The 13,033-nt window shown below is 46.5% G+C and overlaps 1 protein-coding gene across 13 annotated transcripts in view; it reads right to left on the bottom strand.

The window, feature by feature from the left end:
* Positions 1-13,033, bottom strand: part of FHOD3 (formin homology 2 domain containing 3) — a 462,694-nt gene that overhangs the window by 43,214 nt on the left and 406,447 nt on the right. For all 13 annotated transcript variants that reach the window (XM_041743118.1, XM_041743137.1, XM_041743156.1 and 10 more), the window contains one exon: positions 5,064-5,222. In XM_041743118.1, the coding sequence (XP_041599052.1) occupies positions 5,064-5,222 (159 nt within the window). The remainder of the gene's footprint in view (positions 1-5,063; positions 5,223-13,033) is intronic.

Here is a 13,033-nt window from a genome sequence, read left to right as displayed (position 1 = left end):
TATGAGAATTCCAAAACAAAGAAATTGTCAACACTTTCCTCCTTTCTCAGAAGGCATTTTCCTGCAATGATTTTTAGCTGCTTCTTTCATTTGGGAAAGTAATCAAACACTCTTACTTTTGTTTTTTACTTCTCTGACTAATTTAAACCATTTGTTCACCGCTGAAGATTTATGAGGTTGCCATCTGCCAGTTTATTTCCCTTTATTTTTTTACACATCCCTGGTAATAAAAATAGCTGTAAGACAGGGGAAGGGCAGGTTGCAGCCACCTTCGATGAGCTGATGGCCCTTTCTTTCCATGAGCAGAGGATAAGGGGATGAGCATGAAGAGGTACCTTAAATTTGCTCTTCCACCATGTCTGTGAATTTCTTGATGATTTTATGGTCACCATTTGGTTTCACCAGGAAAAACACATCAAACAAAACCACTACGTGATAATCTCAGGGGTTGTTTTCTTTTCTTTCTTTTCTTGCTTTCTCCCAGTGTCCCACTAGCACTGCTTTAAGCAGCTTTGCTTGGTTATCTGAAAACTGTATTTCAGAGAAAAATGGAAAAGTCCCATTTTTTATGAACCCAAATGCTCTTGGGCTTGGCCATCTCGTTCACCTACAGATACGACTGTAACGAATAATTATTCTGCCCCGGGAGTTTTGAACAGAACCCTGGCTAGAGCTCTGGGTAAGAATCTAGCAAAGGGACTTTGCTAGAAAGGTGGACCTCTCAGGGCTGAGGCTCGTTTGTGAACAACTTGCCTTCTCTCGTGAGTCACAGCTTTCTTTTCATGCACTTCTTATGCAGGGATTGTTTTTCTTTATTTCTTAAGGTATCTTGATCATATTTTCTTTCATTTTTGTGACTACTGAATGAGGTATGTAAGGCAGAAATTATTGCATCAAATTTGCACATGAAGTGTTTGCCCAAAGGTAGGTCGGATCAACCAAGGCAGAGCTGGGGAGCCACCGAGGGGCTGCTCCTACTTTCCGAGCGCCACTTCCACAATTCATGGCCATTCGCCCAGAAGCGTAAAATCACCATGTGGCTAAGGTACGTAGCTGCGGGGATTTTATGGTTCCCTGGCACTGCTGATTGACCATGGCTCTGGGGCCCAGGCTCATCTGTGTGTCCACCACCCCCCACTCCCAGACAGGGGTTGAATAGCACAAATGGCCTGAAAAGGTGCTATAGTTTTGTATACGCAGCCTAAGTAAGGGACCTTCTGTTTCTAGGATGCTGGCAGGCCTGCCAGCCAGAGTGAGCCAAGTTAAGTGTCATTTGAGACTATCCAATTGTGTGACACTATAGATACAGATGATAAAACTTAGAAAACTAAGAGAAAAAAGGAAAACCCCTCATACGCCACTTGTGATAAGCTGATGACATTTTATTTGGAAAAAATATCATGAATACTATTTGAGATGGCCCCAAAATGTGCTCTAAAGTTTAATATCCTTATGAAAAATTACTTCCTTAATGAAATTAGTGAACCACTCTCTCAGTTTTTCATGACAAAGCTGGATACATATTGCTGGGTTGCTAAGCAAAGGCACAGGATATAATTTAATACATCCTAATCACGTTTGGTACAGAGGTTTCAAATGGCCCCATTAAGCTGTGGTGCCATGCTACAGTGCCTGCGTCCAAGAAGCAGACAGTTTGTTTGGCAAAAGGCCCTTGGGGCATAAGCTGGAAATCTTATTAGTAAAGATCTGCAAGTACACAGCTTCCATCTCTTCTCAGTCCTGACTTAGCTCTTGAACAATAAGCCTAGAGAGCAAGTTCTGGGTAGTGGCTCAGGACATGGATCTAGACCAGCTATGCCCTCCACCCAGGTCCTGCCAACAATGGCCAGAGACGGCAGGTGACAGACGAGTGTGTCTGGTTTCCACTGGACTCTTCTCATCATGACCGCCCAGAACTGAAAAGTATACACAATCTCCCTGAATTCACAGGGACAGCCTTCAGATCAGGTATTCTCAGCTGGGGGGATTTTGCCCTCAGGGCACATCTGACAAAGCTGAAGACATTTTTGGTTGTCACCACTCAGGTGGTACCCCTGGCCTCTTGTGGGCGGAGGCCAGGGAGGCTGCTAACCATCCTACAATGTCTAGGATAGCTCCCACAACAAGGTACCATCCAATCCAGAACATCAGTAGGGACACAGATGGGAAACCGTTTTGATAAAAACTGTGATTAAAAAATGTGCCACCCCATGTGCTGTTGTGACTCAGGACTACACAATGAACTCTCAGGAAGGAAGGGTTCAGTGTTGTTTCCTATGGCTGTGTCCTCTCTCTGTAAACCATTCCAGGTCAGCTACTTCGGGGGACACACTGTAGGTGGCACTGTGAGGCGGAACTACTGGCCTCAGGAGTCTTCTCACTAATCTTTCAGATTCCCTCTTATTCTTTTTGTCACAGGAGCCAGGGCCCAGATGACCCTCCATCCCCAAGGCCCATGGTCTTCACTTCAGACTCAGGCTCAGGCTCTCAAGCTCCTGCTACCGGCCGACTTTCCACCGGCCTGCGGAGCCCAGGCACAGACTGCCATCGGGACTCTCCTCGTCTTCGAGACGGGGAAACTAATAGTTACACCTCACGAGCATCGGTGTAGCGCACCTGGCTTGTGCCTGGCCTCCAGAAAGAAAGCTATGGAAGTCACTAAGCTTAATGCTGCTTTGTTATTCCTATACCCTTCATCGGCCCTGCATCGCCACCATTATATCCCTTCCTGGATCGAAAAGCTCCTCACTGGAAACCAGTCAGAAAAAGAAAGGGATTTGCATTATTCTAAAATTGAAGTGACTTACTGTATCTGAAACTTTCCTTACCTAAGGAGAGCTACATTTCAGGAAAGAACAAAGGCTAGATCCAAAGGAATCAATCTCTCCTGACGGACTTTCAAGTTCCCATGACAAGAAGGGGAAATATTTTGAAAAGGGGAAGATGTCATTTTTCCCTTTCATCAGGTTGGCTCTGGCTGCATTCGAAGCTTCTCTTTGTATGAATCTGAAGCTTTTGCAGTCTCCAAAAGGCACTGTTAAGTAAATAGGATGGCTGGAATGTGTGCTAGGGCCTACCACGTAGTTCATCTTAGATGAAAGACACGTGGTGCTTGGTTCATCCAGGTTGGCAGCTCCCACCTGCCTAGTGGCCAGCCAATGCTCATCTCTTCCCTCACTTTTTCCTGGTGCCCCAGAGAGGGACTGCCTCACACTGAGGCCAGGCTTGCCACCTTTTCACTGTCCGAAGGCTGCCTCAACGTCCCTCTCTGCATTTGCCTCCTGTCACCTGCTCTCTCCTTTATACCCCTGTCTCAGCCTGCCGTGTGCCCAATTAGATATATTCACCTGCTCTGGTACCTGGCCTGACTCCAAGCCTGACTCCAGGGCTCAGGGCTCAATTTACTCTGCAGCCAGAAAACAAATGCATGCTATACCTTGTACCTGGCCTGGCACACGCTGTGTGTGTGTTTCTCAGAGTAGAGCTATTCAGGCCTTGCACTGGCTTCCTAGGGTTGCCACACAAAGTAGCACAAAGCTGGGTGGTTTAAAACAACAGAATTCTCTCAGTCTGAGAGACTATAAGTCTGACATCAAGGTGTCAGCAGGGTGGTGTTCTCTCTGAAGGCTCTAGAGGGGATTTCCCCCCTCACCTCTTCCTAGCTTCTGGCAGTTGCAGGTGATCCTTGGTGTCCTGGGCTTGTAAACGCATCACTACAATCGCTGCCCCTGTTATCACATGGCTGTCTCGTGTGTGTGTGTGTGTATGTGTGTGTGTGTGTGTGTGTCCCTGTGTTTTCTCTCTTCACAGGAGGCATTCCCCTCTCTGTGTCTCTGTCCAAACTTCCCTCTTCTTATAAGGACATTTGTCACTGGAGGAGGGCCAACCCCAATTGAATATGACCTTATCTTGATTGCCTCTCCCAAGACCCTGTTTCCAAATAAGGTCACATTCTGAGTTTGTGGACATGGATTTTGAAGGGACACTACTAACTCAGTATACAATCAGGATTGTGCTCAGGAGCACAATCATTCCTGTGGGAGCCTCTTCTTTCCAAAGCACAGAGGTATGCCCACCCTGCTATGGTCAGACCCACCTGGCTCCATGGCCCCCACTGCTCCTTTCCACACTTGGGGCCATGGGCAAGCCTCACATCATGGCCCTGGGCCCCTCCTCACTGTCAGGGGCTCATTCTCCCTTTGTAGCCGGTCTTCCCTGGTCCTGTCCACTCTCCAGTCCCTCAGATAAGACTGTGCATGAATGAACCTCAACTATGGGAAGGCTTTAAAGGGACCCAGGGCTCCTTGTCACCCAACACCACAAAGCAGTGTCCTCACATCCCCACAGTGAACTGGTGAGTCCCAGGCTATACTGCCCATCTGGAGGAATCTGTGTGCTGGGCTACTTGCTCCAGTCACCCTTTCTTCATTATTAGAAGATGAGCTTTAACTTGCTGTAAAGTGGCAGCAGCCCATGGTGGGCTACCAGAACGGGGCCTGGTAGCAGAGCACTGAGGCTGGCAAGACATGTGGTCACAGCAAGTGACCCATCTCCCTCCACTGCTGCCATTCAGGTCACCAACTGCTAAAGGCACAGGTGGCATAGGTTCTCCAGTTTATCACCCAAAAGGCATCTCTACATATCCCACTGAGCACCAAGAAAGAAACAAAGTCATTCACACAGATGTGAACACACGCTGAAAGCCCTACTTGTGAAACTGTCCTTTAAGTATGTTCAGTTGGCAATGACATGAAAGACCCTACCAGTCCCCGTCAGGAGGCCAGCCTAGACTTCTTCTGTGCCGAGGTGGGTGAGCGTGGTCAGAAGGCAGGCAGCAAATGAGCCAGAGAGTGAGGATCACTGAACTTCATAGGCCAAGTGGGGCTCCCCGCCACGACCCAGAAGTTTAAAAAAATGTGAGAATTATTAACATTATTCAGAGTCTGGCTGAAATAGAAAAATGGCAAGCCACCCTGTGGAGAAAGTCATATTGGATGCAGTAATGCTTTACATATGGGACATGTTAGCAGAACACAAATAATGCCTGATAGAGCTTCTCTTACCTCAATTCCTTCTTTGTTTAAGGCATATTCATCAAAATTCAAAATGGCTATCTTAATCGTTCTTGGAGGAGGCAGCACGGTCAGACCAATATTAATGGCATTGCTCCTCTTGGGGTCCAGGACGATGACCTCCTGCCTTTTTCCATCTGCAGCAGTTTTCTTGGTGATAAAATAAGGAGAATCCAAGATTAGTGCATCATCTTTGGTCCTTTCTGTGCTTCATTATTAAAAGCAAACTCACTTCTTATTTAGAGATGAAAACACATGGCCCCGATCCAGCTCAGGGAAGGACTGGCTACTGCTCAGCACAGAAGAAAGAGATCAAGGATTAGCTCTGAGAAGCCGCCAAGCACGGGTCAGCAGTGGAACTTCGCGAGTCAGACACATTACAAAATAAAATTGATTTTCCTTCAATTGGGAAAAATGTGATATTTGGCAAGGAAAAAAACCTGTTTTTTTCCATAGAAGCAGTGGAAACAAAACTAAAACCTCTCAGAGCTCCCTTCCTGCAGGCTGCAAGGTGTCGGAATGTGCCTTGGTTGGCCCTAGCGCACATGGTATGAGCCCAGAGATGGAGACAGTCAGTACACATGCCGAGACGAGAGGAGTAACGAGGAGAATCCGACAGGGCTGGCCAGTCAGCCCCTCTGCATCCCCCGCTGCTAGCGTCTCATGGCTCCTCTCACCATTTCAACATCCTGTGCCCTGCCAACAGATCACCTGCCACACTCCCACACCAGGGTGGCTGCCCACTGGGTAGGTTAAGAGGGGCCTTCAGAGGCAGGGAAACAGAAGGGAACCTGCTCAAGAAGAATGAGGGATGAATGGGAACAGGGGCCAAAGAGGGGAACAGGTGTCCTCACAAAGCCCTTGCATGTATGGCTTCCCTGCTGACCATGGTGCTCCTTGGGGACAGGCCCTGGGCTGGTACAAGACCAGAGCCTAACAAGTATGTGAGCTGGTAAGCCAATGAGTGCCAGGGCCAGGATGACAAGGCCTTCCACTTTCCCCCTCAGCTCTCCAGGAGTTAAGGGTGGGTGGCCATGGGGGCATGTGGAAGAGATCCAGCTCAGCAAGCCTTCTGTTCGTGCTCAGATTTCCCTTGAGACAAGGCAGAGCTGGGAGGATGACTATTTCCACTTACGTAATAAGCCCAGGATGACAATGATGAATAAGGCATCATGGATCTCCTAAAGGAAAAGATGTGTTCAGCGCGATGGTGGGTGTGCTCCCAGTGGAAAAGGGCTCAGCAGTGGGGTACATAACTTCCCTGGGGGTGGAAAGGGTCAGGTTTGGAGGATGGGCCCTAAAGAATGTCTAGGATGGAGCCTGGAATTGGGGAGTGAAGATAAGGAGAGAGGAAGTGGCTTTGTCTAGCTTGCTGGGAAGTGCCAGGGAGGGAATGAGAGGTTTGGGGGGACACATGCAGGAGGCCTCGGAGCCAGCTGCTCCATTTCCTTGCAGGCAGGCCCAGCCAAGGGCCTGATAATGCTGACTGTCAGTCTCTTGTGTGAAGGCTGAGCTTTCTGGAGAAGCTGGCTTGCTATAGCACTGCAGGCTGGAAGCTGGCAAGGAGAAGCAGACTGTGGTTCCTTAAGTCCTACTAAGCATTTCCAAACTCAATTGCTAAAATTCTATTTTAAATCCTTAAATATGCATTTGGGAATAAATTAAAATTTCCTCACGAAGAAAACAGCTGAAAGCATCCCAGCTGTTTTGGGGCCTGGTGGCCAGGAAGAACAATTCTCGTGGGTGTGATCAGTTTTGAATGCCCAGGGACATGTGGGGTAGAAGCATCCCCACTCTGCAGGGCAAACTTATCTCCAATATATTAAATCAAATAAGCTTATTGGGAGCCCCTGGAATGCAGCTTTCAAATCTAAGATAGTATTTTGTGTGTAAAAAGCTAAGGAACGAGAAAAGGTTTGGCAAAATGCTGAGCAGAGGCAACGAAGGGGAACTCAAGGATATGAGGCCTGGAGATGCTGCAGTAGACATCCGGTGAACATGAGGAATGGTGCCATGTAAGGAGGGCAGCATGCATGGCAGAAGGAGAGGCAAATACCCACAGCCAGGCTCCAGTACAGGAGGCAGGGATTTCCTGGGAATCATTAGCTCTTAGCCCCTCATCTATCTAGCCCCTCTCACTCCAAGAGCCTGGAAAGATGCCTAAGCAGACTCAGCCCAATCCAGCCTTTGTGCAAATGAGAAAAAGATGCTCCCTCTGGGGAGACACAGCCCCATGGCAAACAGCTTGAGAGAGAAGCACCACTCAGATTCTGGTCCTTTCCCCTTGGTCAGCATACATGTACAGCAAACAACCTGCAGACACCTACGTGATGGCTCTGAGCCTGACATGTCCATTTCCCCATTCCCAACAGAACCCAATGTACACCAGTGGGCACACCCACACACACTCCCCTAGGAGTCAGGGAGAAGTAAGCCACCAAGTATCCTGAAATCACAGGAAGAGCTGTCCCCAAAATGATGCCACATGTTTTCAGAGCACATCAACCCACTTGGTGAAGAAAAGAATAAGATTTAAAGTAATATCTGAAATTGAATTTTCCAATCTCTGGATCTTATCCAAGATGTATTTTAAATGCTGTTCTTTATAATTAAAACAGACTCCAGTGGATGCTGCTGAGCACACAAGTGCCCCAGGATCCATTCTGCCTGACACAAAGGAGGAGATCTTGTGGGGATGTCTGACTCTCTCCTCCCCTCCCACAATTACCTAGAGCGGCACCTGCAAGGGTGAGAGCCAGTTTTCTGTGCCAGGGAGCACATGTCTGTGTCTCAGGATGAGCAGGCATCAAGTCTGATCCATTCCAATTGTCTTTCTGTGGTCAAAGCCCCAGATCAGCAAGTGTGACCTTCACGATGCCCTTCCTGTGACAGAGTAACTATTTGCAGGGCCCTACATCTTAGAGCAGATGGTTCTAGAGAGTAGACCCCAACCCAGGAAGCTGACCACTAGGTGAATCTGGGGCTACAGGGAATGTCACAGCCCTCCCCCCAAGCCTTAGCAGTTAGCAATAACCTCTTAAATTGACTACCTCCTTTATACTTCTCAGAAATCCTGTAACTCTTGTGACCTTGGGTGCTGCTTATTTGAAGCCTCTTCCTGGAAGGGCTCACTTCTGCCTTCCTGGAAGCTAGATCTTCAGTCTTCTTGTACAGTTTGGGAAGAGGGAGTTGAATTGGCTTAGGGATCTCCCTCCTGACCCTTCTAAGGGGTCCCTGCTCGCCATGACAGCATCTCTTTCCATGGAGGGTAACCTCTTCTCTCACTAGTTTGGCCATCTATACCACTTCCCCTCGCCCTGCAATCTTCTTGGCTGAATCAGAAACAAACAAAAGCCCTACATGGCATCCAGAGCTGAAGCTTTTCCCCAGAGACAGTATTTCTGGAAAGGCAACTGTTAGCCTGCTAGAAGATTCCTGATAGTTGGGGCTTCAGAAACATTGCTATTCTATATGTTAAGCATTGCTGTGTGGCTCTGAACAAGAGTTTGATTTAACCAGCTTTCTGGAAGCAAAAACAGAACCCAGTGTCTTTCCAGGATACCCTGTACCCCTTAAAGACACAGGTCCTCTTTTCCCTTAAACACCACTGGACATATTTGGCAAAATGGCATGTTCAGAGACAGCTCCACACTGCCTTACTACCACTCGCTTGTTGGGGCAACTATCTCACCCCAGAGTCCACCTTTCCTGTTTTCACTTTCCACCAAATCCTAGTCTAGCATGCTGTGCCCAGGGCCTGGGCTCACAGGGGCCTCTTTCCATCCTTTCCTCCCTGAGAGTTCTTGAGACTTGCTGAGGTGGGGGACAGAGCTTTGACTGATTGGCTTTTTATCAAAAAATAGAAGAAACAAAATATAATCCAAGGATCACATTCATTGACAGACTCAGGAGCCCTGAAAGGTAACTTCAGCTGGGATCTGACCATTTGTGGCTGTGTGACTTTGGCAAGTCCCTGGATATCTCTGTGCTTCAGTTTCCTCTCTGGTACGTATCCCACAAAGTTTTCTTTGAGAATAAAATGAGACAATGGATGTAAAGCAGTGAGAACAATGCTTGGCCATGGTAGGCACTGTAGAAGTATTTGCTAAAACTATCAGCAGAGTATTACTGGTATTAGTACATGTATGGCACTTATGACAATGCTTGGGACATAGTGCTTTCTAAAAATTAGCTCTTACCTATTTCACCAATAGTGATTCCTGCTTATCATTTTTCCTCTATGGACATTTTAAAAATATGTGGTCTACCAATGTATACTTTTCATGACTAATGCATCTACCATGTTTACTGATCCAAGGCACCTACATACATAGGACATCAGATCAGATCAATGTCCCCACCCCAGAGAGTGATAGTTCCAGAGGGAAGTGTGGACTTGATACTCAATGTAGCCCACAAAGCTGCTTGCCGGGGACATGGATACTTGCATGGGCCTTTGTGAATGATAGAAGATAGCTCATGGGCGTCTGTTACAGGCTACACAGACCCCCGGCATACAGGAGCCCAGCAAATGAACACACCTTAGGTGGTACTAAAGATCTTGCAAAAAAACGTAGAGAACATCTTGGTTTCGGTTTTTAACAAAGACTATCATTGATTTGCACATGCCAAATTCCCTTCTGAAACTAACAGACTGACCTCTAGGACTAATGCAAAGGGATGTTCTGGAGAAAGAACAGGAGATTCTCCTTTTCCAGAAGATGTAGCTGCCTCCATGACTGATGGCTGAATGGGTAACATTAAGTCACTACCACTAGGCTGGGAGAAATTTGACATCATGTATTGGAAACAGGCCTGATCAATCTACTGACAGTTTCTGAAGGAAAACCAGAAAATGTAGTTTTTTAAGACCAATGCTTTATAACTGTGGGTACACAAGAGAATCTTCAGAGATGCTGCTTCTATCCTCTGAGATTCTGATCTCCTCGGCGTGGAGCAGGGCATATGGATCATAGATGTTAAATAATCTCTCATGCAACTAGAGCCACCAATTTAGACTTTTTGTAAGTCTACAGCTCTTTTGAGACAGGATTGTCAAGTAGAAAGTTGTTCTTTCAAGAGGAATGTCATTTAAAAACAGGAAACAAAAGGCAAGGATAAGAGAACATTTCTTAAAATAGAAAAACAGTAACAGCGTCCTCTTGTCCATTCCAAGACGTAACAAGGACTGGTCCTGCCATTTTTATGAATGATGTAGGATAAAGTCCCAACAGCTATAGACAACACAGTGAGTTTTTATCGATGGTAAAAATGTGCCTGACATGCCCACCAAATGCCAACTCACATTCCAGTACAGGGAGCTAAGCTGTCAGTCACAGAGAGTCTTTCCACACTCAGGGGTAAAGCAGCTTGAGAGTCTCTGGGGTTGGATGCAGCTGACTCCTGAAGACACGGCCCCACAGTCTGCCACAGCGAACACCAAGCAACCACATCGTGGCTGTGGCTCTTGGAAATAAAACAGAAAACTTGACTCCACCTCTCCATACAGTCCTGGAGTTTCTGCCTGTGGCACACCACGGTGTGGACCAAAGGCCAGAGCAGGACAACAGTGAAGGCACAAGCTTCCTCATGAGGGGCGAGTAGGAAATGAGAAGTGTGGTGGGGGGAGAGGGGACATGGGTGGTGGCGTCCCATCTGGGCAGGAAAATGGGGCTTGCTTCCCAGTTTCCTGATGATGCCATGAAGAATCCCTCCTTTGAATTTTTAATTATTTTTTAAAAGATTTTATTTATTTATTAGAGACAGAGAGAGAAAGAGAGAGAGACAGACAGACAGACAGGCAGAGGGAGAAGCAGGCTCCACACAGGGAGCTGGACGCGGGACTCTATCCTGGGTCTCCAGGATCAGGCCCCGGGCTGAAGGCGGTGCTAAACCGCTGAGCCACTGGGGCTGCCCCCTCCTTTGAATTTTTAAAGACTGATTCTACTAGAAATGAAGGATGCAACCTTTAAAGAGTAGATATTCAGTATATAAAACTTGTCACTCCAAATGGTGCTATGACTGAATGTAGAAACTGCCCTAACAATGTGATCTCCCCCTAAGCTGGAGAACACTCCCATGAAATGCATAACCTCTCAAAATGCTTCTTGACATCGCGGTCACAGCCCCTGGGTCTGGCTCAGTAAGGTGCAGGCTTTGCAAGGATAAATCATTCCTCCTCACTCCCCGCTAACTGCCAAAAGGGTGACGCCATAGGATATTTTCAAAACTGTCTGTTGAGAAAGTGACAATGACAATGAGGCCACGACACAGATGTCATAAAGATGTGACAACTGTGGACTTCTCCTAAGTCCTATCACAAGGGAGACTCATACACATGGGCAAGCATGAAGGCAACATTACCCAACGATGTCTAAACAAAGGCTGTAGTTAGGAATAGTGTTGAGGAACTGGCCAGAATAGGCTTGCCTTATGGTGAAGTTTAGGAAAAAAAGTATTCATTCCCCAGTTCTTCTGCAGCAGTCTTCTATAGCTGAGGCCAGCTGCAAAACAGCTGCATTTCCAACATGGTAATGGACTGTCTAGTACCCTAACCAGGAGACCCCGGAGAGAGCAAGAGAGTGCTCTTAATAATCATAGTAGGACAACAAGCATATATACCTGGGCCAAACTGGACGTACTAGATGTATGGTCACCTCACTTAAGTCCCCACGCTGGGTTTTGAATTTCCAGATAGAATTCAGGTTTTCTGAGGGTGATGTTAAGTAAAATAACATTTCTGCATGTCCTAAACTTGAATATAAGGTAGGAAAACTTTACTCTCATCTTGGGAGAGTAAAATGGAGTAGGGTAGTGGATACGGGAGTCAACATGGAAAGTGGGGGGAGGATCAATGCCCCCCTTCATTGGTGCCTCACTTTTCACTTTAACTCAATGGTGTACAACTTTGGTTGAGTCCCTGGGGGAGCTTTTAAAAATAACCCAGGCTGGGGCTCACCCAGACCAAATAAATCATTCTCTGAATTTTCTTAAAAAGCCACTGCTAACAGTTTCTGATATATTTTGAAATGTCAGGATAAATAAAGTTGAAAAAATTTCTCCAAACCCATTTTGGAGCTCCCTCCCCATGATAAACCTAATGAGCCCAAAAGAATAAGACAGTAAGTCCACAAGGTGGGGAGGACCAAGTCTCTTCCTTCTGATTTCCTCTTCCACTCCACACCTGTCTCCGTCTGTCTGTAACGTAGGATATAAAAACTGCCTTTGGGTACAGGAAGAATTAGGCACATAGGTTGAAGATCACTTCTTAGGGGCCCCTCAGCATGTTGTCAAGTCCACAGGGGTATTTCCCCATACCTCCAGGGGCTTTCTGCCCTGACAGCTTTCTCTGGGGTCATTCCTATGATCTCCTATGTGACTCACCACATCTTAGACCAGCAGTAGAAACACAACATGATGATATTTAGCACAGGATTTCTGCCTTTCTCCACAAAACATAATTAAAGTCATCTTACTAAAAAGCTATATATATTTCCTGCTGAGAGAGAAAAATAGGTCCAGTTCCAAAAACTATTTGGAAAGGACATACAAAAGCATATTTTTCTGTTCTTATTTCCACTAAGTGGTCACCCAGCCTTGGATCTGGAACACGAATCTTTATTTGGGGAAGGATTGGCCTGGATGGTCATTAGCATGTTCTGGAACTCTGGTCCAGTATAAGTCTTCTGACAAAAACCAAAATTGATTCCCTTTGCTCTGTGCTGGCCTATGAAGTCTATTTCATTTTATTTGTGTTGCTCTCTATTGTGTTTAATGAAAAACTTCTCACAAGCCAGAATTCGGAAGTGGCAGTTTACAGCTGTGTTTTATGAAAACCACAGCCAAGGATTAGAAATAGAAGTAAAATTGGTTATATCTGTGTTGCTAACGTCCATATAAGGGATTCAATTTTCCAGTGTGATGTATTTTCATATTAAGGTGCATTTTCACCCTTTGTAACA

This window comes from Vulpes lagopus, chromosome 1 (genome assembly GCF_018345385.1).
Source record: "Vulpes lagopus strain Blue_001 chromosome 1, ASM1834538v1, whole genome shotgun sequence".
Taxonomy (NCBI): domain Eukaryota; kingdom Metazoa; phylum Chordata; class Mammalia; order Carnivora; family Canidae; genus Vulpes; species Vulpes lagopus.
The sequence above is the reverse complement of the archived record's forward strand: the minus strand, read 5'-3'. Positions and strand labels throughout refer to the sequence as shown.